Below are 24324 nucleotides of genomic sequence, written 5' to 3'. Positions count from 1 at the left end.
TGAGATAGCTGCCACCTATGGGTCAGATGATTGCCTGCCACCATTAAGCAATTGGTAATTAAATATAAAAAAAAATCCTAAAAAGTGTAAAATTTTGGAAAAAAAAATTCACGAAAATAAATTGTCACGCACAACGAGTCTGTATGCAAAATTTCAGCTCGATTGGATTACGGGAAGTGGGTTAAAAAACGACCGAAAGATTTGCACGGTCGTAAGCGCGCAAGCAAGCAAGTGAACTTAATATAAAGGATTTTAAAATAGGCACACGTTTATTGTTTTTTGCTTTCGATTGGTTTACATTACATTCCATGACAGGAGGACCTTGCTGTGTTTTCAGTTTCGTACAAAGAGCAAGACAATAAATTACAGTACGTGTTCAATGGGCCACAACCCAGCCCACATTGGTCTTTGAAACGGGCGGCTAGAGTCCTCTCGTCCTCTGGCTTGAGATGGCTGCCACCTATGGGTCAGATGATTGCCTGCCACCATTAAGCAATTGGTAATTAAATATAAAAAAAATTCCTAAAATGTTGAAAAATTTGGATTTTTTTTCACGAAAATAAATTGTCACGCACAACGAGTCTGTGTGCAAAATGTCAGCTCGATTGAATCACGGGAAGTGGGTTAAAAAACGACCGAAAGATGTGCACGGTCGTAAGCGCGCAAGGAAGTGAACTTAATATAAAGGATTTAATAACAAAGTACAGTAATGCACCGGAAAGAACTTCGTATTTTAAAGGACTGCAAAGACCTCCCGCTAGATGGAGCGCTAGAGGCTATTTGGTCTCCTCCACACCGACCATACGTGTTGGAATTGGGCCATTGCCACGCTTCCTGCCAATCGGCTTACCTGCGGTGGACACATTTCTAATGTTGTTACAGGGGGGGCAGGCGCAGAGGCAGCGGGTGAGATTTACAATCAGAATCTTTATTTAAACCGGAGGAATCCGATGAGCTGTGAAGCTCTTTCTCGCAGACGTCCAGCAGGGAACTTGCACCATTGGCTCAGCTGCCGCGCCGGGAAATCGAACCTGCGACCACCACCGAGTGCAAGACAGCGCGCGGACCATGGGATAAGATCAAAAGACAACTTCGTTGTTGAAGCGCGTGCGTAATGACGTCACGAGGTGTTTGTGATGACGTCACGTCGCCTGGTTTGTGCGCGATGACGTATGTCGTGGGATGGCGCGCGGTGACGTCATATCGCCGGCTATGCGGATGTGTACATCGCGTTGCATCTGCACTGTACGCTACTGTACTCGTAGCAGCTGCGTTGGGTGATCGGAGTGGAGATAATTGTCTTAAAAGTTTAACAGCACGAATATACACACATCGTTAGTCAATATAAACAGGCGGTGATTAACCTGCGACGGAGAAGAGTTGCCGGTATGGAAGCCGCCGAACAAGGTACCTCATATAAACATAAAGAATCGGGTTTTACCTTTATACCGCCAATAAAAAAGGTGTTAAGATGCTCACGCAAACTGTGTCATTGCCATACTTTGATACTGGCAAAAAAGGGATTCTTATTTTTTCCGGTTGCTGATGTCGATGCAGAGCAGCAACTACAATCTCACGTCCAGGTGGTCACAGGCAGCAGGTCGTCTGCTGCCTGTGCAGTATTCTGGCTGTGACCACCTGACAGGTGAAATTGTAACACGAGGCACGACTACGACTGCTTCTGTAGAGAGACATCGGTGGTGGCGAGCGCGGCGTGGTGAAGATGTGACGCGAGGTGCGGTGAGAGACCAAGGCGGGGTGGTGGTGGGACGTGGCGTGGTGATGATGGTGGGGGTGATGATGGTGGGGGTGATGATGGTGGGGGTGATGATGGTGGGGGTGATGATGATGGTGGTGATGGTGGTGGTGGTGATGATGGTGGTGGTGATGATGATGATGATGGTGGTGATGATGGTGGTGATGATGGTGGTGATGATGGTGGTGATGTGCGGTGATGATGGTGGTGATGTGCGGTGATGATGGTGTGTGGTGATGGTGTGCGGGGATGGTGGTGATGATGGTGGTGATGACGATGGTGGTGGTGATGATGATGATGGTGGTGGTGGTGATGATGATGGTGGTGGTGATGATGGTGATGATGATGGTGGTGGTGGTGGTGGTGATGATGATGATGATGGTGGTGGTGATGATGATGATGATGGTGGTGGTGATGATGATGATGATGGTGGTGGTGGTGGTGATGATGATGATGGTGGTGGTGGTGGTGATGATGATGGTGGTGGTGATGATGATGGTGATGTGCGGTGATGGTGATGTATGGTGATTGGGGTGCCGTGGTGATAATGTTCTGCGCTGCGTCGTCCGCTGGAGTGAGGGCGGCCAGGCGCAGGGCAGTAACTGAATCGTGATTTGGTTGAACACGTCTCACGAGAATGCGCATTCCCATTTATTTTACGGATTGTGCAGCGTTTTGTGATATAATTCCTCATATCCCGCCGTATATAAACAAACAAATGATTGTTATCTTTATATAGTCCCAACAATCCGGTCGCCGATGGCTCCACGTAAGAAAGCAATACGTATAGAGTACGGTATGGCAAGTTTGATTAAATGCCATCTTTGGTGCCCCCTATTGCGGCTATGAGGTAATTAGTTTTTTTCCATGGAGGAGTTCTGTGATGTCCGTTCACATCGGTCGGGTTGATGTGCAGCTTGCGAGAATTCCGAATGACTTCTTATTTCGATTTAAAGCTTTCGTGACTGCAGGGATTCATCTTCTTGGTTCTTTCGGTAAAGTCACGTAGAAGGGAAATAATAAAATAGACGCTGTCTCCCCGACAGACCTGGTCTTCACCTGAGGACGGCTGCTTGCGTTGTGGCCGAAACGTCGTGAGAATTATTTTATTATGTTTTATTTTTATTATTTTAGTATTTCCCTTCTACGTGACTTTACCGAAAGAACCAAGAAGATGACTTCTTATTATCATGACAATGACGCCATAAGCAGTAATGAGATGTAAAAACAAGAGACACAATTGAGTAACATCAGCCTATGAACTCGTTTTGTAAGTCCACATTTCCCAAGCCGACTTTCGTTGCAGCCAATTTATTTCGACGTTTATTTATGCGTCGTGTTATAATGTTTTCAATTTATTCCGTCATGCGGTTGTTTTTGAACTGATTGGTTATCTTCGCTCTGATCCAATGTTGTGCTCCAAATTTAAGTTTTCCACTTTTGTCATTTTGGTGACCCAGGTTAATCGTAAGTTTATTTTACTGATTAAACAAGTTAACGTGAAACTTGACATCCGTAGGGCAAAGGGCCTTTTTGGTTTCGCATTTTGACGGTCTCTGGTCTAACACTGGTTGATACAAGGCCCTAAAGAAGGCTCTTGTCTCTGATGTAGACCAATCAGTTTCAAAGACCTTGCATATATAATTATCAGAGCATGTTTTTGTTTGCATGTTCACCACTGGTATGTGTGGTTAATGCAGACATCATTCCTTGCAAAAGGTTTCTTTTGTTTGAACAGCTTAACACCTGTATTATTGCCAGAAAGAGTAAAACTTGTTCTTATACTTTGATACTGGAAAGAAAGGTTCCATGTTACTGAAAATAAATTAATAAAATTGTCCAGTTGGGCTGAATTAACTCCAAAGTAGAATTTGTTTGGTAGTTCATCTTTTGATTGAACCATCTGACCAGTCTTGGGCATGCACGTGTATAAATGTGCTCACAGATATGTGACTGTGTGTTCGTGCGTGTGTGTATGTGACCTTTCCATAGATGTGAGTCTCGGCTCGCCGAATAAATTTGTTTCTCCGGAAGGAAAGGAGGGTGAGAGGGGGCCGCAGGTCTGTGATGAGGGCAGAGGCGATGCTCTCTCTGGTGGCGAGGTGGCGACGACCACGACGCTCACCGAAGAGGAGCGAGAGCTGCTCACGCTGGAGCTGGCCAAGGTAAGCGAAGTCGTCGCCTGCCTCCCACACTCAGGGGTGTTAATATAATTTAGAATGGATTATCTTAATATTAAATTATACGGTGCATGTTAATCAATATTATTACCTAAATTGTTGTTTTAATGCGGTGGGCTCACACGAAATTGATTTCTCTAAGACGAAAGTACTTTGCAAACTCACTAGCTATCAACAAAGATATAGATACAGATACAATTTCAACCGAGAAGATGGGTACAAACTGAGCAATCATTGGAAGGACGTTATCAACCAGTTTAAATCATAACTGGCTATGAAGTTCACATCCTACCACATTCCGATGTTAGTTGTGCTTTACGCCCGTTTCACAAGCTTCACACCAACACAGCCACTTTGTGCACCGACTTCCCCTCAGTTGCAGCTCTGTGATCTGCCATTAACATGCTAATCTAATTTTCACCTGGCAGCCCATTGATTGGTGGAAAACCAACCACCGTCGGTTTGACTGCCCACCACTTGCATTACCATTGGCTGCTGACATTTGGGCTACGCCCATTTCAAACCCTTATAAATTGTTTGCCTTTGGAAGCTAAACCCCCTTTTCCTGAAGATATCCGCTTGTGTTGCGATCGAAACGTCGTAGTTTTTTGTTATTTTCTTTGAACCTATCTACGTGACTTTACCGAAAGACCCAAATAATATGACATAAATAGGCGTGGAATTCACGGGGTTTGTGTTGCGTGCAGGAACCAGTGTGCGTGTTGGTGTGGTTTTGTGTTGTTTAACACCCTAACCATTTAGTATCTTACAAACAACACACAGCGCATTTTGTTTGCTTTTTTATTTCAGTGTAGTCTTGTGTACATGGCTCATGGTCTGGTTTGTTTTATAAAGTAAGGGTGTGGTGTGTAGGGCACGAGCTGTGTATTGTTTGCAAGATAATAACTGGTTTGTGGTGTTCTATTACAGCTACGTCTATTTAAAAAAAAGTACTTTCATGATTGATTCTGTTCTTACGTAATAATACGCTTCCAAGCAGTACTAAGGCTATAGCTATGAAAAGGGTTAAACATATATTATTTGTCTCAATTACAACAGATTATCTCATTAGTCTTGACCAAGATAGACGTAGCTGTAATATAACACCACAAACCATTTAGTATCTTACAAACGACACACAGCACGTGCCCTGCACACAACACCTTTACTCTATATAAAAACACACCAAACCATGGGCCATGTACACAACACCAAGATAATGACACAAAACACGCATACATTAATCCCTTGCCAACCGCAGAGGTTAAGTTTCTGAAAAATGCCATGGTAGGCAAATCCATGGTTGGTTTAGTACAGGGCCTATGGGAAATAGGGGAACCACAGCCACGGCTAGTCATAGCATAACTAACTTGCCTGTGTATTAACTAAACACCGACTAAAAGACAGTACATTACACAACAACATAATAAAGCATAAATAAACATGAAATTGACTTTACATACCTTTAATATTAACGATGATGATAACAATGAGGTGATGGAGAAAGGGTTGGTTAGAAGGAGCCTCCCCTCCCCTTCTTTCTCCGGGCCACAGACACAACGCCACTCTTACCTTCACCACTCGCCGCACGCTTTGGGTCCATGATTAAGGGCAAAATTAACCTCCCTGCGTGCTTCATACTTGTAGGCGCACAGTGATGAAATCATCTTATTCTATTTAAGACTGGGAAAAAATAAGACTTCTTCACAATTCTGCCATTCGCCTGATGAAGCTGATTGTAAAAACTAAAACTATTTTTATTTTGAGAATAGGTTTTCCCCTTTTTTCTGGCAACAAAACAGGTGTTAAGATGTTAAAACACCAAACTGAAACCTTTTACAAGGAATCATGTCTGCACAGCTGCCGTCGCTCGTGTCGTCGATGTGGCGGTGGCTCTACGACCTTTCATTGACATGCTAATCTCTCACAATGCAATGGCCACCTCTGCACCCTCGTGGTGGAGGTAGCTCTCCGACCTTACATTGACATGCTAATCTCTCACAATACAATGGCCACCTCTGCACCCTCGTGGTGGAGGTAGCTCTGCGACCTTACATTGACATGCTAATCTCTCACAATGCAATGGCCACCTCTGCACCCTCGTGGTGGAGGTAGCTCTCTGACCTTACATTGACATGCTAATCTCTCACAATACAATGGCCACCTCTGCACCCTCGTGGTGGAGGTAGCTCTCCGACCTTACATTGACATGCTAATCTCTCACAATACAATGGCCACCTCTGCACCCTCGTGGTGGAGGTAGCTCTCCGACCTTACATTGACATGCTAATCTCTCACAATACAATGGCCACCTCTGCACCCTCGTGGTGGAGGTAGCTCTCCTACCTTTCATTGACATGCTAATCTCTCACAATACAATGGCCACCTCTGCACCCTCGTGGTGGAGGTAGCTCTCCGACCTTACATTGACATGCTAATCTCTCGCTTTAACATCACTAGCCCCGCCCACTTTGTTCTTGACTCTTGGGCTACACCCATTTCAAACCTTTAAAAACAGCCTGCCTTAGCAGCTTTCCCCCTCTTTTTTTCTCCTGATGGCGATTGCTTGTGTTGCGATGGAAACGTCGTGATATTTGTATTCTTTTTTATCCATTTTATTTTCATTTTTGTTTTTATTATTTTATTGTTCTTTTTTTTTTCGTTCTACGTTACTTTACCAAAAGACCCAAAGAATATGAATTCCTGCAGTTACGAAAGCTTTAAGTCAAGATTTAATTGGCACGTTTTGTTCACGTGAAAAACCTTACTTATTGGCTGTTTTGGGTGTAGGTGAGTTCGTGGCACATTTATAATTATGTGATTCTACCCAAAAAGCTTCATTATGAATTAAAGACTACGTACAGTAGTTGATGGTAATCAATCTGATATCTTCATCATTTAGCGTTTCACAACGGTCTGTTTTGTCTCCCACAGTGTGTTTTCTTCAGTAATTACATTATTTGCCATAATGTCATTGTCTGTTTATTTACTTGTGCAATAAACACCCCAACATTTTTTCGTGTGTCTGTAACTTAACTTTATGTAACTTTATTATGAATGGTTTTTAAAACACCAAGCCAACTGCCATTTCAGGAAATGTATTTAATATCGATTTATATATGTGCATTGTTTTTTTTTACATTTTCTCTGATTTCTCTTCATTATTATATTTTGTTTATTGGAGTTTGCATGTTCTCCCTGTGGTTGCGTGGTTCTTTCTCCGGGTCATCCGGTTCTTCCCTGCACATTTAGAAACATGCTTTTAGAGTATTTTGCTATGATAAACGTCCACATGGTAAGCCAATTCTTTGAGCTATCATTTGTGGCCAGGTCGCTTCTGACAAAGAGCTATAAAGGAGACCTTTGAATATCCGTGGGGGTTGCATTTTTAGAAAGTGCTGTTCCAGTGAACTTTACTTGTTGATTCCTCCACCCATGTAGAGGGCTTGGCCTACTCGACTTTGTCTCATCCATCCTGTGTTCAACCACCATATTGCAGACCTAAACAGAACTCAATGACCCACCCACTGGCTCGTCTAACTAAATTCACCACACTGCGGATAAAAAAACACTTCTCTTTCTGCCACTTATCTTGATCTGCTCCACTTTGGAATTCCCTCCCATCCCTTTTTCCCCAAGTTTTTAGAACCTTGCTCGATTGAAGAAATGTGTTAAACTCTTACCTGGCTGTTATCTCCAACTCTCTGAGTTGCATTGCCCTGTTGGGAGCCTCTGCATTAAGGGGCTGGAGTCTCACTAACATGGCCACCTCTACTCCCTTAGCCTCGATGTATCGATGGTTTTGGCTGTGTGATGGGCTGTGTGTCTCACTGGCGCGACCACCGTTGCGGTGGTTCTCTTGCGTTGATGCGCTTGCCTCTCACAGCGCAGTTGGCAGCGCCGCAGCTTGTGTTACACATAGACATGACATTAACTTGCTGATCTCTCCCATCAACATAGTGCTAATTTCCCATTAATACTGCTGTTGTGCGCATATGCTGGGACGATACTCTTATGCAGCGATGAAAGCTCATTTCATGCTAATCTCTCCCCCTAATCTCCCCCATTAACACAACTGACGTGCTTGTGTGCGGGGATGGAATTATTTTCCAGCTCAGACCCCGCCTGCTTGCCCTTCGCCACATATATAACCTCTTGTTGTAACAGCTCTCTCAGTGTTCTTCCTGGTTCAGCAGTTCAACTGCTGGATTATTTTTCCCGCCTGAGGACGACCGCTTGTGTTGCGATCGAAACGTCGTGATAAATATATTTTTTCTACCGACGTGACTTTACCGAAAGAATCAAAGAGTATCTTACCTGTTACAACTTGGATAGTGCTCTTTGTTGCTCGGCGCTTGACGTGTTTGGCCTCTTGACCTGTCCTCAGCAACTGTTTGTAAAAAAAATTAAAATACATTCTATAAAATGTGTTATAATTAGACAGCCTGGTCAGTTAAGTGCAAATTGTGGTCCGGTGCAAATTCTGGCCAACCGAGATTTTACCATATATGATAACCCGTGTGCTCCTTTTTACATGGGCAGGTGGAAGAGGAGGTGGCTACTCTGCGCCAAGTGCTATTGGCTAAAGAGCAGCGCGTATGGAGCATCAAACGATCGTTGGGCATGACACCGCTGTCCTGGCAGACAGTGTCTGGCCTCATGCAGGACGTCCAAGCCTCCACCGCGTAAGCTTTGTGTGCTCATGCACCGCTGTCTGTGCCGGCTGGCGGTGAAAATATTTATTTGATCAATTGTATTGATATAACAAAATATTTTGGCTGCATAATTAATCCCTTGATGTCATTTGACACGTATATAGCAAACACATTCTGTAATAATGCGTACACATACATACACATTTACTCACACATATACATAGCAGTCATGATGACACGTATACAAACATACATACACACATATACATACAAATAAAACAACAACAACCGCCGTTCACTACTAAGTGATGTCACCGTGGTTATTGTGCCGTGCAATCAGCTCCACATTCTTCTGTAACATCACTCCATCTCTTCTCTAGCCCATGCCTTTGGTTGAGAAAACCTGGAGCATAGATCAGGTGGTTTTCACACAGTGTTATGCAGCTGATGAAAATATAATGCCACTCAACTAATTTGGAGTGAGACCTCTGCTGTAGAACTGGAGCTGGTCATAAGCACATTGCTCAAGTATGGAAACTTCTCAACTCTGTCCACATCAGACCCAACACTCATAGCAAGTTGAGGGAGAGGAGTATTTTACGGCATAAAATACCCAGGCAGGTGCTTTGTTTTTGTGAGGCTGATTGTAAAGTCTCATCTCTTAGTAGCATGCTCCAGGTTCAACTCCTCAGAGTTGGCAGCAATCACCAGATTATCCACATACATAAAATGGTTGACCAATTGGGAGCCATCCCTTGACCGCACTCTGGCATAAATCAGCCTCCTATTGTATATATACCAGATGAAAATGCCACTGGTACATCTCAAACTAAGTGTCCAAAGAAGATGTTAAATAGTGTCGGTGCCAGAGGACATCCCTGTCCCACCCCAAGGTGAATAGAAAATGGCTCCGACACCCCGCCACCTGACTTTACCCAGGCCTGCCCGCCATCATGAAGGTCCTTAATGGTTGTGAACAGAGGGTCTGGGACTCTGAAAGCATGAAGAATAACCCAGAGCCCTGGCCTATTGATGGTATTATAGGCCTTGACCAGGTCAATAAAGCAGAGATGTAGGTCCTGTTGACATTCTGTACGTTTCTGCTGTAGCAGACTGACAGATAAAATAGCGTCAATGTAGGACCACTTCGGTCTAAAGCCACATTGGGGCCCCGCAGGCCTCTCCTCAGCATGTCTGGCAAGGCTATGTAGAATAACCCTTGCCAGGACCTTTCCCGGCACACTTAGGAGGGGAATGCCCGGATAGTTGTTGCATTCAGTGTGGTCCTTCATAAAAATGGGGACCACCAGGGCATCCTTCCAATCGTGTGAAATCCGTCCATTTAGATAAACCCACACACATATTAACACTGTTACTTGAAAAAAAGAGAGGAGGGATATCATTAACTTATAACAAATAATAATAATAATATATATTATTAAATAACTAAAACTGCAAGTCATTTCATAATAGTAGTTGTAAGTGATTGGCTGATGTAGTAACTAATTGGCATGTTTTGTTTCCCTGACAAACCTTATTGGTTGGCTGTGTCGGGTGATGGCGGGTTAAAGACACATTTATACTTACGCGATCTGACCCAAAAAACCTTTGTTATGAATAATATTGGTCGCTAAAGCCTACGTATCGAAGCGCGGGTAACTTGCATACACATATACACCCAAACACATACATACACATACGCTCATACACACATGTACACTCGCACGTAGCAAACACGTAGCTTTGCCTCTTGTGCTAGCTAAGTATATTTTTTTGTGTTGTCTTATGTTTGCCCATTTTGTGTTGCCCTACACCTTTTGTTGACATAGGTATAAGCGCACATCGGAGACACTCAGCACAGCCGGACAGAAAACCACGTCGGCCATTTCCACTGTGGGCTCGGCACTCACACGCAGGCTTGGTGACGTCAAGTGAGTCGGCTCGCCGGACACTCACCCCCCAATTCCTCAGAGAGGAACACTTTCCTGCGGAGGGAGCTGGTAGGAACGTTGGGTTGCTCGGCCAATGGCCAGGGTCAACGGCGGCGTGGTATATTCCGCAAATATGGCCGACTGTGAGGGCGGGCACAAGCCGGCGTGAGTAGGTTAAACGTTTAAGGGCACCACGGGGTGACCAGCCCCTCCCCACCCAGAATCCCCTGTGGGCTGGTGTAACCAGGAGGTTCCTACCAGAGTAATCCCCTGTGTGCTGGTGTAACCAGGAGGTTCCTACCAGAATAATCCCCTGTGGGCTGGTGTAACCAGGAGGTTCCTACCAGAATAATCCCCTGTGGGCTGGTGTAACCAGGAGGTTCCTACCAGAGTAATCCCCTGTGTGCTGGTGTAACCAGGAGGTTCCTACCAGTATCACAACATGTTTCCGGTCATCATTGTGGAGAATTGGAAGCAACAAAATAAATAAGCAGAAAATATGTTTCTATTTTACATATCTGTCCCTATACAACATTTTAAGTGGTTTGTTTTTATACATCCCATCAGCCAACACTGCCTTCTGGAAGAGTCATGTTTTTTTTCCACTAGCATTAGTCCACACAAGAAAACTTTGGGCCACTAGCGGGGTGATTGATGATCCAGCACTCACTGATTTTCTGTTGGAACTTGCTCACCTGCCCCAATTGGACATCTGTGAAAACGAGCCTCATGGCTCATCGGATTGCTCCAGTCTAAATAAGGATTCTGATTCACTCTGGCTTCTTGCTCGCCGGTGGTCAGTCACCTCCATATCACTCTTCTATCACTCCTATCATGGTTACTATTTCCCTGAATTTCACTTGTTAATTCCTCCGCCCATGCTGAGAGGTCTTGGTCTACCAACCCAACTCTTTCATGTCATTCATATCGTGTTCAACCACAATACCGTATGTCACAACAACAACCGCCATTCCCAACGAAGTGGCAGTGACATCACCATTGGACTTGTGCCAGGCTATATGCACTTTGAGGCCACGCAAAATTATGAAGGCTCGCTGGCAGGAGGTCATAGGACAGACCCAGGTGCCATGGGTTGACTGAGTGAGATGACTGGCAGATGCACCACCTGTGAGCATCGAGGATGACTACCTCCAATTGCCCAGTAGCTTCCTTCACATGCCTCCTCCACAGAGGCCGATCTTGGCACCGCTTGTATCGGTCATCAGCAAGCCCACTCAGCTCCATATCCTCCTGTACCACATCAGTCCATCTCTTTTTTAGCCCGTGCCGTGCCCATTTAGCCCCGTTTATCCAGCCAAACAAAAGTTGGTTGGACATAGGTCGCTGGGCATGCGGGCTACATGCACCAGCTAACGCAGCCTTGCCTGATGGGACTGTGTCCAGATCTTTCAAGGATTTGTGAACTTTTCACACAATCCAGCCTAGTTACACTCATGGTGTATCATAGGTAGGCCAGCCTGAATGCTTCTAACCGGCATAGACGTTCCATGTTTGGCAAGCATAGAGAAGGGACGGCATGACTGTGGCCGAGAAGGCCCGAAGCTTTATGTGGAGTGACAGACCTGTTTGCTACCACGCAGCGTTACGTGGCCAATGAAAAGATAATGCTACCCGACTGATTTCGAGTGAGACTTCTGTTATCATAAGCATACTGCCCATCTACAAATGCCTCTCCTCTCCACAACTGCCCCATCACCAATGGGAAGTTTAGGGGGTGGAGTGTTTGATGGCACAATATACTTAGGCAAATGCTTAGTTTTAGTAAGGCTAATGATAAGGCCCGACCTCTTTGTAACAAGTTCCACATTCAGCAGCAGCGTATCCAACTCCTCTGAGTGAGCAGTAATCACCAGATCATCAGCATACATAACATGGGTGACCAAGAGGGAGCCATCCCTCGACCGCACCTGGTCATCAATCAGCCTCCCATTGTATTTGTAGCAGATGGACATTCCTCTAGTACAGCCATGGAAAGCTTCTCAAACTACGTGGTCCAGAAATGTGTTAAATAATGTAGGTGCTAGAGGATATCCCTGTCGTACTCCAAGGTGAACAGGAAATGACTCTGACTCCCAGCCATGTAGCATTACCCGGGCCTGCCCACCATCATGAAGGTCCATAATGATTCTGAGCAGAGTCAGGGAATCCGAAAACACGAACAACAACACAGAGCCAGGCCTATTGATATTATCATAGGCCTTGATCAGGTGAATAAAGCAGAGATATAGGTTCTGTTGGTATTCCCTACATCTCTACTGTAGCTGGCGGACAGAGAATATGGCATCCGTGCAGGACCTCCCTAGCTTGAAACCACATTTGGGCTCTGCAAACCTCTCCTCAGTATGCCTGGCAAGACGATGTTGAATAATCCTTGCCAGGGCCTTTCCCTGTCATTGTTACAATCTGTGCAGTCCCTTTTCTTAAAGAGGGGGACCACCAGGGCATCCTTCCAATCCTGTGGAACCTGTCCAGTCGTCCAGACTGTTGTAATGATGTTCTATAGGGCAGTCTGTACACAAACGCCTCTCAACAGTTTGCTTGGGAGATCATCTCTTCTTGTCGCTTTTCCTGGTCTTAGGCTCTGGAACTCCTCAACAGATGGCACCCCAGCCAGCCACTCAAAGTGGGTGAATAATTCTTGCAATATTTGAGGCACTGCAGCCCCAGTAGGGTCATCCCCACCTTGCCTCATGATGTTATCTGGGCTGACACTCAGACACTCCTTCACCCACTCATCCACCCATTCACTCGCTCATTCACCCACTCACTCGCTCGCCATACAGAAGTCACAACACTTTTGTCTTTACCTCTTAACTGCTCCAATTGGGAATTCTGTCCCATTATCTTGTTTCTCAAGCTCTTATAACCTCGCTCAATTCCGTTAACTCTTCTTACAACTATCACAGTGCTTTTTATCACTGGCCGTTTGATACATTCTAGATGTGAAGCTTTCGTGACTGCAAGGATTCATACTGTTTGGTTTTTTCGGTAAAGTCACGTAGGTAACAACTAAATTAAATCACGACGTTTCGGGCGCAACACAAGCGTCCTTCTTCAGGTGGGGCATCGTAGCGAAAGCACAACCGCTTAAGTGTGTCTCAGATGGCTGTGACGAGTAATTATATAGTTGCGAGGGATGGAGGGAGGGGCCATGGTGAGTGTGTGGGCAGGCTGTGGACTAGGAGGCAGCGTTGTGAAGCACGGGGGGGGGGGCGCTGGGAGGCAACACATGGAGCTCATACTGTGAACAGTCCACAGCCCGCCCACACACTCACCATGGCCCCCCCTCCCTCCATCTCCCGCGATTATATAACTCCTCGTCACAGCCACCTCTGAGACGCACTTAAGCGGTTGTGCTTCCGCTACGTTGTCCCCACCTGAAGAAGGACGCTTGTGTTGCGCCCGAAACGTCGTGATTTAATTTAGTTGTTTTCATTTATTTTATTTTATCTTTTACCTACGTTTGATACATATTTTGTGGGCTTTTGGGTCTGTGATCAGAAGCCATGTCACCTAAAAAATCCCCACCGATTGCTGGTCTTGCATCGGCACTATCCCTCACTGTGTTGTCATGTGCGTTGCTCCACTTTTTGACGTCGTTTTGCCCTCCGTACATGCCACCAGCATCTTTCGGGCCATGCCCTTCAGGTAAGACCTCATTGGGACTGTGTCCTGCATGAACCCCCAGTCTCGTAGTTTGCATTGGAATGTTGGTAATGAATGCGCCGATTGACATGCATGAACGTAAAAACGGCACGATGGCCGGCCGAAGTCTCTGCGTCGCACATTTTTTGCCCTCCATTCTCAGTCAAAGATGTCTGGTCAGCGTGGAAGAGTAGGCCTTGCACCCTCTAGAGCAGTGATTCACGAATCCCCTGGGGTGCGAGATGCCCTTTCTGAGAACCACAGGGGTGCAGGCTGCAGTGAAGATTAAGAACCACTGTTCTAGAGTCCCCTCCAGTGGGATGCTCTTCCGTCAACAGTGGCATGACTCAACAAGCAATTTCCGGACTTCACCTTAAACTTTTACTTGTTTTACAGGATGCCTTGCACCATGCCACTGCTTACATGTGTCTACATATACTGCTCGTGTATAATATATACAGTAAACCCTCGCTATGCGTGGGTTTTGGATTCACGAGTTTGGCATATTCCGCAAGTTACTAAATGTATACCGATTCCCTATTCGAAATGCCGACAGACTACCGATACTGTGGAAGTGCACGCATAGATTAATCATGCCCCCATCGGCTGCCCGCTTAGTCCTCAGTCTCGCGGTAATCCTGCTGTGAACTCGCTATTTTGCTTTTTACTTTATACGTAATGTAGTTGCAGTCGACTGGTATACACGAGTCGACTGTCAGGTACATTAAAACAAACGCGAATGTAATCGGGGAAAGTGTTGTGGCTAGCACTCCCCACAGTGGTAAAATTATAACAGCTGAATATTATTAAACATCGACACCTTCCGAGGAGTCTTGCTCCTGAAATCCTCACCGTCACCACCACCTCCATCGTCGTCAAATCGACAATCATCATCATCAAAGGTAATTAAAATACACATTGTTCTTAATAATGGATTATTTATGTATTGTAGTGATTGTTATTCTTGGTTCTTTCGGTAAAGTCACGTAGAGGGGAAATATTAAACATAAAACAATTAAATTCTCACGACGTTTCGATTGCAACACAAGCAATCATCATCAGGTGTGAAAACCACAGCAAGAAAATAAAAAAAAGTGGTTGTTATATAACCTTTACCATTTCCCCCCTGATGTTCACTCGTACCAGGAACGTAACCCCATGTTTTCCCATTGGAACAAAGCTTTTTGCATTTGCGCATTCTACATTTGCAAGCGTTTTCAAGAACGTAACTCTCGTGGATGGAGAGGGTTTACTGTATCTCTAATCGTTATATGCACAATGCACATGTGTATGACTTTCATTCTCTTGAGGTAATTAATTTTACAGTATGCATGTTTAGTCTTGTAAATAATGCCACCAGTTTATCGCAAATACAACTGGAAATGTTTTTGCCTCGAGGCTTTCAAGTTATGAATTGCACATTTGAGATGAATGTCTCATTCATGTTATGCTTATTTCCATTTATCCAACCCCCCTCTATCTCTCTCCATCACCTTTTCACCCTATAAAAATTAATAAGCGGACAATATGCCTCCTTCCCATATTTCTCTGCTCTTGATTATGAGAAAATGAAGGTCAAAACCTGTCCGGTTTCCACTTTACAAAGGGCCTGCCACAAGTGAACCATAATGCCTTGCTGATCTTGTAAAGGGGCATAAGCAATCACGCGAACTCCGGTCATCCTCGCAGCAGCGGCTTTTGGCTAGCCATCGAACAAAGATGGATCACCGCATCGCGCGGTTTCAGACGCGCTTCTGTGGCCGTCTGGAAAGCTCTTCCAATATTAGGAAGCCACAGGGAGCTATGTACTTTTAAATCATCTAGATGACAAACTAATTTCTTTAGAACTGCTTTTTGTGTTTACTTTGTTGGCTACGCACGCTCCGAAATAATTTCAACGTGCATTCGAAGCCCCCATGGGGTTCGTTATTGGTGCCACAGCATCTCGTGGTATCTGCTTGACCTCCCTCGAGTTGAAACACTCGCCTTCTCACTCGAAAGCCGGTTGAGTTGTTGTTTCCTTTAACCCCACCGCGTATTCGTTGACAGTTGTGTTAGTTACACAACGTGACCACGGTGTGGCGCTATATGCTACAGCTCCGTACCTCTAATGCACACGCACGATAAAGAGGTACACACGCACCGCACCCCACCGATTTGAATACCAATTAACACACCTGCGCACGCACACTCACCCCAAAAATTCTGACACAGACACGAAACATACACACGCACCAACACCGACCAACTCTAATATCAATAACAACCGTCGTTCGCCAATACGTGACAGTAACATTACCACAGAGCTTGTACAGAACTAGGTGCACTTTGAGGCCTAGTGAATTGTCGAAAGCTTGCTAACAGGAGGTCATGGGACAGGCCCAGGTGTCATTGATTGACTGACTGGGGAAACTGGAAGATGCAACACCTGTGCTCCCCCGGCACTTCGCTCGTTGTTGTGAGGGTCACTGCTCTGTGCTTCGTTCTGCTTGGAGGGTGGCTGCCTCCAATTGACCAGGAGCGTCCTTCACGAGTTGCTCCCAAAAGAGGCCGATCTTGACACCGCTAGTACTAGTCATCTGGAAGTCCAATCAGCTCCACATCTTTTTGTACCATATCAGTCCATCTCTTCTCTAACCCCTGCCTCGCTCATTTTGCCCCTCTATCCAGACAAAGAAAAGTTTATTTGGCATGTGGTGGCTAGGCATGTGGGCTATATGACCCAGCCAAAAGAGCTCACTGATGGAAATGTCCAGATATTTCAAGGATCTGGGAGCTCCTCACACAATCCAGTCTCTGGTTAAACCAAGGCTAGATCATAGACAGGCCAGCCTGAATATATCAAACTGGCGTAGATGTTCCTTTAATATGGAGTGATAGGCCAGGTAGCTTCTGCACAGCATTACGCATGTAAAGATAATGCTGCTTAACCGGTATTTGGTAAGATTAGTGCCAGGTGGAGGGGTTACTTGCCATTCGTACACACTCAGCTTGCTACAAAGCCTTAACAGACTTTTGTGGTAAGTGCTGTTAGTGAGCACTGATGAAACCTGACGGAGCACACACATCCCCTGCTCACACTCACCACCTACTCACAGGTCAACCTCACCACATTCACCCTCACGCTACACGACACCTCACACTCGCATGTTCTGCTATTCATCTTCTTGGTTCTTTTGATAAAGTCACGTAGAAGGGAAATAATAAAAGAATGAAAATAAAACATAATAAAATAAACATTCTCACGACGTTTCATCCACAACACAAGCAGCCGTCCTCAGGTGAAGAAACAGAGCTGTCGGAAAGACAGCATCCAAATGAACACCGCCAAGCTTGGCAGCATATATTTAAGCTGGGTTAGAGGAGGAGAGCGCCTTGACAAAGGAGTTTACATATCAACAGCGGAATTAATCATATTGATAGAAAATTCAGATATGGGATTAGTCACTCCCTGTGGAATGTGTAGGTGGTGGGGGGGGGGTCTCAAAGTCATATGATGCTAGTGTATAATGTAGGATTAGCAGTGATAAAGGGAGGGAGTAGGATTAGCAGTAATAAAGGGAGGGGAATTTTTATCGCAAGGAGCTGCAGCAAAATTTCTACTATTCATCACACACTACACTAAATACTACACTATATAACATCACACTACAATATTTACTATACACTACTGTACACTACACTACTCAAACTACTATACACTACTATAGTGTGCAGTATGCCACACATGAAACACAAAGATAAAGATCCCCCGTATAGCCTTAACAGACTGTAGGGGCAAGTGCTGTTAGCGAGCACATATAAAGGCCAGCACAGTACACGAGGGTGTGGGTAGCCAACACCACGTCTGGCCGCCTTTGTCTCCCTAGTGATGGTGTTTACACATCGCACCAGGTAGTCATTTGAGGCTGAATCGACCTAGGGGAGGCCCGGGACCGGTTCAGATAATCGTCACCGGTGTTGGCCGTGAGCGGGAATCGAACCCGGGTCGCCAGGTTCATAGCGCAGCGCGCTAACCGCTACACTACCGCTCCCCCAAATGAAACACACACACAAACACATGAATACACACCCACATCGTGATGGACCTCCCATAGCTCATCTTGCATTGCGCTGCGGTGGCGAAGTGTTAACTCCCTCGCCTGGTGTGCAGGAGGTCGTGGGTTCGATTCTGACCCTGACGCCTGCTGCTGTATATTTGGAGTTGAAATGTTCTCCCCATGGTCGCAGTAGGTTTTTTTTTCTGACCCTCCAGTTTTTCCCTCCACGTTTTGAAACATGCCCTTCGAGTATTTGGTTCCCTATACATTTCCACATGATAAGCCACTTTGTTGAGCTATCATTTGTGGCCAGGTCGCTTCTGAAAAAGAGCTACATAGCTCAGTAGGCCTTACTTAGTCAAATAACAGTAGTTCAGTTTACCTTCCAGAGTCTGTCCCTGATCTCGGTTCATAGGCCTCCTATCTGGGAGATGACGATGGAGGTCAGGGCAGCCACCTTGGCTGGCGTGGTGGTGGAGGCCGTCTCGGCTTAAATGAGCAACACTCAAGCACTCTCTTGCTGGCTCTAAGGAAGCTGTTTCTGGTGTGGACCAATCAGGTTCAAAGACAATGATTATATATTACCAGAGCATGTTTTTGTTTGTATGTTCACCACAAGTATCTGTGGTTAATGCAACATGATTCCTTGCAAAAGGTTTTTGTTTGGTGTTTTAACATCTTAACACCTGTTTTATTGCCAGAAAGTGTGAAACCAAATATTTTCCGCCTTTTAGCGTCCTCTGGTCTAACACCGTTTGAGACGAGGCTCAAAAGAAAGCTGTCTTGGTGTGGACCAATCAATTTCAAGGACAATGCATATATTATCAGTGTTTTTTGTTTGCATTCCGACCACAAGCATTGTGGTTAACGCAGACATGATTCCTTGTAAAAGGTTTCAGTTTGTTGTGTTAACATCTTAACACCTATTCTTGGTTCTTTCGGTAAAGTCACGTAGAAGGGAAATAATAAAATAATATCAATATTAAACAATAAAAAAAATTCTTAACACCTGTTTTGTTGCCAGAAAAAAGGGGGAAAACCAATTATCAATTACTATATGCTCACAAGAAATGTTCTCGCACGCTTGCTATCACCAGCATGTCCCATCGTCGGCAGACGACATCCTCCTGCCACCAACACGTGGTGCACAAACATAAGCTCGCTCCCTGCCCCACTAAGTAGTTGACCATCGCCTTATCACACTGACGAAACGCCAATGCGCCTCAGCTGTATTTTCAATATCTCCTGGGCCTAAACGTTTTTCAAGTTGACAAACCAACTCAGCCCAGTTTCCCTGGTTGCGCGCAGGTAGAGCATCGATGATATCGGCTGCTCTTCCATTCACATGCAGCACCCATTAATTTTGGTAGTCGGGTTAACATTATCATAGAGCAGGGATGGGGAACCTTTTTTCTGCCAAGGGCCATTTGGATATCTATAACATCATTCGCGGGCCATACAAAATTTAATTTATGTCGTTGTGAAAAAAGCGCCTAGATTTATTGAATTTCGAGTCGTGCGGTTGCCTTGGCAGGGTCAGACCAAATGATTTTGCGGGCCTCATATGGCCCGCGGGCTGGACGTTCCCCACCCCTGGCATACAGGAACTGAGGCATATTGTCTGATAATTTATTTTGTTATTTATTTTCTCCACACTTAGGTTAACGATTATTTTCACCATAATGTTCATTATCTCTGCTTCCTTAGCTTTGCACCCCACTCCCCATCCTGCAACACTTATTCTGTTTATCTCTTCCTCCCCCAATGCTTATCTGTGGCTAAGTTACACAATCCGGCCATCCATAAGCATGCCAGCTATCAGGTAAAGCACGCACGCATGGCCCTATGCCCCCTCGCATGCCCTGGTACTTGCATCCTAATAATTTTGAAGGCGTATATGAAGGTGCATGTGTGTATATATGTGTAAAGCTCCCTCCCATTGTTCCATTTTCTTGATGATTGATTTCACGATAACGTATTTACAAGGTGAGAGTACGAGTAACATGTTTCACAAGGCTATGACTATCTGCAGCCCCAGGGGTTTCCACTGGGTTAATCTCGAAGAGTCCTTCTTGATGGTTTCCACCATGTAGATCTTGAACAGTTGGCCCGATGGTTTCCACGATGTTGATCTCCAACAGTCGGCCCCAATGTCGTCCACATGCAGTCGTCCTTCTGTCCATGAGCCAGCGCCCCGATTGCGGGCCTCACTCCCCCTTATATACCCGCTCGGCCACACCCTGGTAAATTGCAGCACTTTCCCCTGGTGGTAGATGCTTCCAGCAGACTCTGCCATCCTCTATTTCCCTTCTCGAACCTTCCCTCGTACAGTTCCCTGCACCTGTTTCCACCGATCTCCACTGATCCATGTGCAGTACCCTACATATGTATACAGTAAAACCTTGGATTGCGAGCATAATTCGTTCCGGAAACGTGTTCGTAATCCAAAGCACTCGTATATCAAAGCAAATTTCCCCATAATAAATAATGGACACTCAGATGATTCGTTCCACAACTCAAAAATACTGTATTCATATACAAATTATTAATACAAAATACCTTTTTATATTTTTATTATTTAAATGTAATATTAAGTAATCAAATAAATTAATTACATTTAATCGTGGCTGGTGTGAGGAAGAGGAGAGAGAGGAGAGGAGGGTTATTGTGTAGGACGACTTTCACTTGCAGTACAGTTACTAAAGAACAGTCACTACACTTGGACACAAAATCAAGAAAATGCTTTACGCACACACACGTGGTCACAACACTATAGTAAACAGTATACGCTCGCACGGATGTTGACTATACGAATGAGGCACGCCGACTGAGACTGAGCATGGGAGACGATTACCCACAATCCCACAGCGAGAGAGAGAGAATAACCATCGGATCAGTTGTGATCACGTGACGCTCGGCAGACAAAGCGTATACTGTACGTACTACTCGTATTGCGAGACATCGCTCGTTTATCAAATTAATATTTATTAAAACATTTTGCTCGTCTTGAAAAACACTCGCAGACCAAGTTACTCGCAATCCAAGGTTTTACTGTATGTGTGTGTGGCGAACGGTAGTGTAGTGGTGAGGGCACTACACTATAAACCCGGCATCCAGAGTTCGATTCCCATTCACGGCCAACATCAGTGACGGACATCTTAACCGGTCCTGGACCTCCCCGAGATCAACTCAGCCTGAAATAAGTATTTCTAGCAGTGTGTAAACATTACCACTGGTGAAATAATGGCAGTCAGGCCATGGTAGAGAGTCAGCCCTGCCAATCAGGATTTGAACTTGTGACCTTCCACTGAGCCACCTGGCTGGGACAATATCGCAGGGTGTTGACTGAATTCCTCTGTGTTCTGTTAGGAACTCTCCAACATTCAAGTCACTGGAGGAGAAGGTGGAGAGTACGGTGTCAACAATCAAGGTGAGTCTGTGGAAGGTGTGTGTGCAAGAGGGTGATATTCGATGACTGGTAATCTATGGGGAGCGGTTCGTGGGAGTGTAGCGGTTAGCACGCTGCGCTATGAACCCGGCAGCCCGAGTTCGATTCCCGCTCACCGTCACGACCAGTGACGATTATCTGCACCCGTCCTGGGCCTCCCCTAGGTCGACTCGGCCTCAAATGAGTACCAGTGTTGTGTCCCGTAAACATCGCCACTGGGGCGTGGTGTTGGCCACCCACCCACTCGTGTGCCGTGCCGGCCTTCATAGGTTCTAGCTAACAGCACTTGCTCCAACAGTCTGTCAAGGCTATATATGGGGGATCTTTGTCTTTGGTGTGAGTACATGCTCCTCCACGTTCCTGGGATTATAGCACTAATATGTAAACAGACAAACATATGTCAAATGTCTGTCTTGTACATTGTTTATTGCCCATGTATCTCGTGTCCTGTGAGCCATTTGGTCTGAGTAGAATGTGAGATGTTAAAAAGGGTGTGTTCGCAAAGGTGTTTGTCAAGGCTGTAGTTTGTCTTCTGCTTGACTTAGTATTCAGGTCATTGGGCCCTTCCGAAATGAATAACATCTAAAAATCTAAAATGTACTACACTTGGAGTATGGAGGTTTATTGGCTCTGACTGGCTGGAACCGTACTGTTGTTGGCTGTCTTCGGTGTTGTGGCTGGGTATTGTGTATTTGTAGTTCTGGAAGGTATCTGCCGTTTATATTAATATCTTATTTGTCTAAGGAATGGTTGATACGTTATACACAATGATAGAAGCCAAATTTATCGTCCAGATTCTCACTCTGGTAATTTTGCCCATAGTAGTAGCAATGGCATTGGCTACAATGACATCTTGATCTTGATTACGTTTCATGTTCAACGTGTCTCCTCTCTCGCATCCTGTACACACAGGCTCGGGTGAGCCGCAGTACAAGCCGCAGTGGCAGCATCTCAGAGGGCCTTGGGGCCAGTGATGTAATTCAAGAGGCGGAGGAAGCGGAGGAGGAGGGTGTGAAGATCCCCGTGGTGCCAGGAGGAACCGGGGGACCTGGTGCCACTGATAGAACAGTGGAGAATGTGCCACTGTAACTGGCCATCTGGGCTAGCTTTTCTCACTGCTGCGTAGAACACACAACCACTGCCAGCACAGTGTAGGTATTCGCATGCCAATGTTAACCAACGCCATCCATAAACCACTATCCTGTGAACTTCACTCTTTGATTCCTCCTACCATGTTGAAAACTCTGTCTACAAGACTTTTATTTCATCCACACAGGGTTTAACCACCGCACTGTAGATCACAACACCACACCCACTCGCAAACCTAACCTGCCACTGATTCACCCTCTCACTCATCCAGTGTCTCACCCACCCATCCACTCTGTTACCCACCCAATTTACCTGCCCAAACCAACCCACCCATCAAAAATTACCCACCCATAAAAACTCATCAGCATATAATAACACACCCACCAACCCAACTACCGAACCAAACCAACTAACTAACCACCCACCCAAACAAACCCACCCAAACCTTCCCCCACACCTCCAATTAGCACAGTTGGCTATGAACGGTGCAAAAGAAGTTCAAGATACAGACATACAACTCACCCAAACTAAGCAACCAACCAACCCACCCACTTATCCACCCACCCAAACCAACCAACCAACAAACCCACACCAACCAACCCACCCAAACCAACCCACCCACACCAACCCACCCACACCAACCAACCCACACCAACCCACCAACCCACCCAAACCCACCCACACCAACCCACCCACACCAACCAACCCACCCAAACCAGGCCACCCACCCAACCCCACCCACACCAACCCAAACCCACCCAAACCAGCCCACCCATCCACCACACTTCTCTTTCTGCTTCATCCCTCGTGAGGTTTCACATTGGAATTCCTTCCCGTTTTCTTTTTCCAAGCTTTAATAATAACCGTGCTCAATTCAAGAAAGTCTTAACTGGTATCTATTACAACTCTTGATAGTGCTCTTTATTTCTTTCCGCATGATGTTTTGGGCATTTGGGTCTGCGCTCAGCAACTGTGTTTACCCACCATTCCAGTGCCTTGTACCTCACCCTTATCTCTCTGTCCTTTCCACATGTGCCCACATCATTCAAGCTCTGCAATTGCCCTGATATTCAAATGTCAAGTTTATTTTATTCAACCAGGTTTAGACCATAAAGAGAAAAGTCTCATTTGCAAGAGTGACTTACCTGGGTCGCCAAATTGACAAAGGCAAAAACATAAAAATAAAGTACACCAATTAAACTAATAGACATCAGAGCAAAACAATCATTTATTTTACCAGGTATGGCCCACTGAGCTATGTAGCTCTTTTTCAGCAGCAACCTGGCCACAAATGATAGTTCAACCAAGTGGCTTATCGCATGAAAATCTATAGTAGCCTAATACTCTAAACGCACGTTGATTCTAAATGTGGAGGGAAAAACGGAGGACCCAGAGAGAAATCCACGCGACCTCAGGGAGAACATGCAAACACAGACATACAGGGGTCAGGGTCGGGATCGAACCCACGGCCTCCTGTAGACCAGGTGAGGTTAACATCTCACCACCTTGTTTCGTGGAATATTGAAATCATAGAATATATATATAGAAATCATAGCAAA

At 45.4% G+C, this 24324-nt stretch overlaps 1 protein-coding gene across 1 annotated transcript; it reads left to right on the top strand.

Annotated features, from left to right (window-relative positions):
- Positions 1-1192: 1192 nt before the first annotated feature.
- Positions 1193-23292, top strand: LOC144726201 (tumor protein D52-like). The gene is made up of 6 exons (XM_078604699.1): positions 1193-1407; positions 3749-3921; positions 8479-8621; positions 10421-10522; positions 21598-21658; positions 22589-23292. The coding sequence occupies exons 1-6, from the start codon at positions 1389-1391 to the stop codon at positions 22763-22765; spliced, it is 675 nt and encodes a 224-aa protein (XP_078460825.1). The 5' UTR covers positions 1193-1388; the 3' UTR covers positions 22766-23292.
- Positions 23293-24324: the final 1032 nt, after the last annotated feature.

The sequence above is a fragment of the Lampetra planeri genome, chromosome 23 (genome assembly GCF_965212315.1).
Source record: "Lampetra planeri chromosome 23, kcLamPlan1.2.h2, whole genome shotgun sequence".
In the NCBI taxonomy this organism is placed as follows: domain Eukaryota; kingdom Metazoa; phylum Chordata; class Hyperoartia; order Petromyzontiformes; family Petromyzontidae; genus Lampetra; species Lampetra planeri.
The sequence above is the reverse complement of the archived record's forward strand: the minus strand, read 5'-3'. Positions and strand labels throughout refer to the sequence as shown.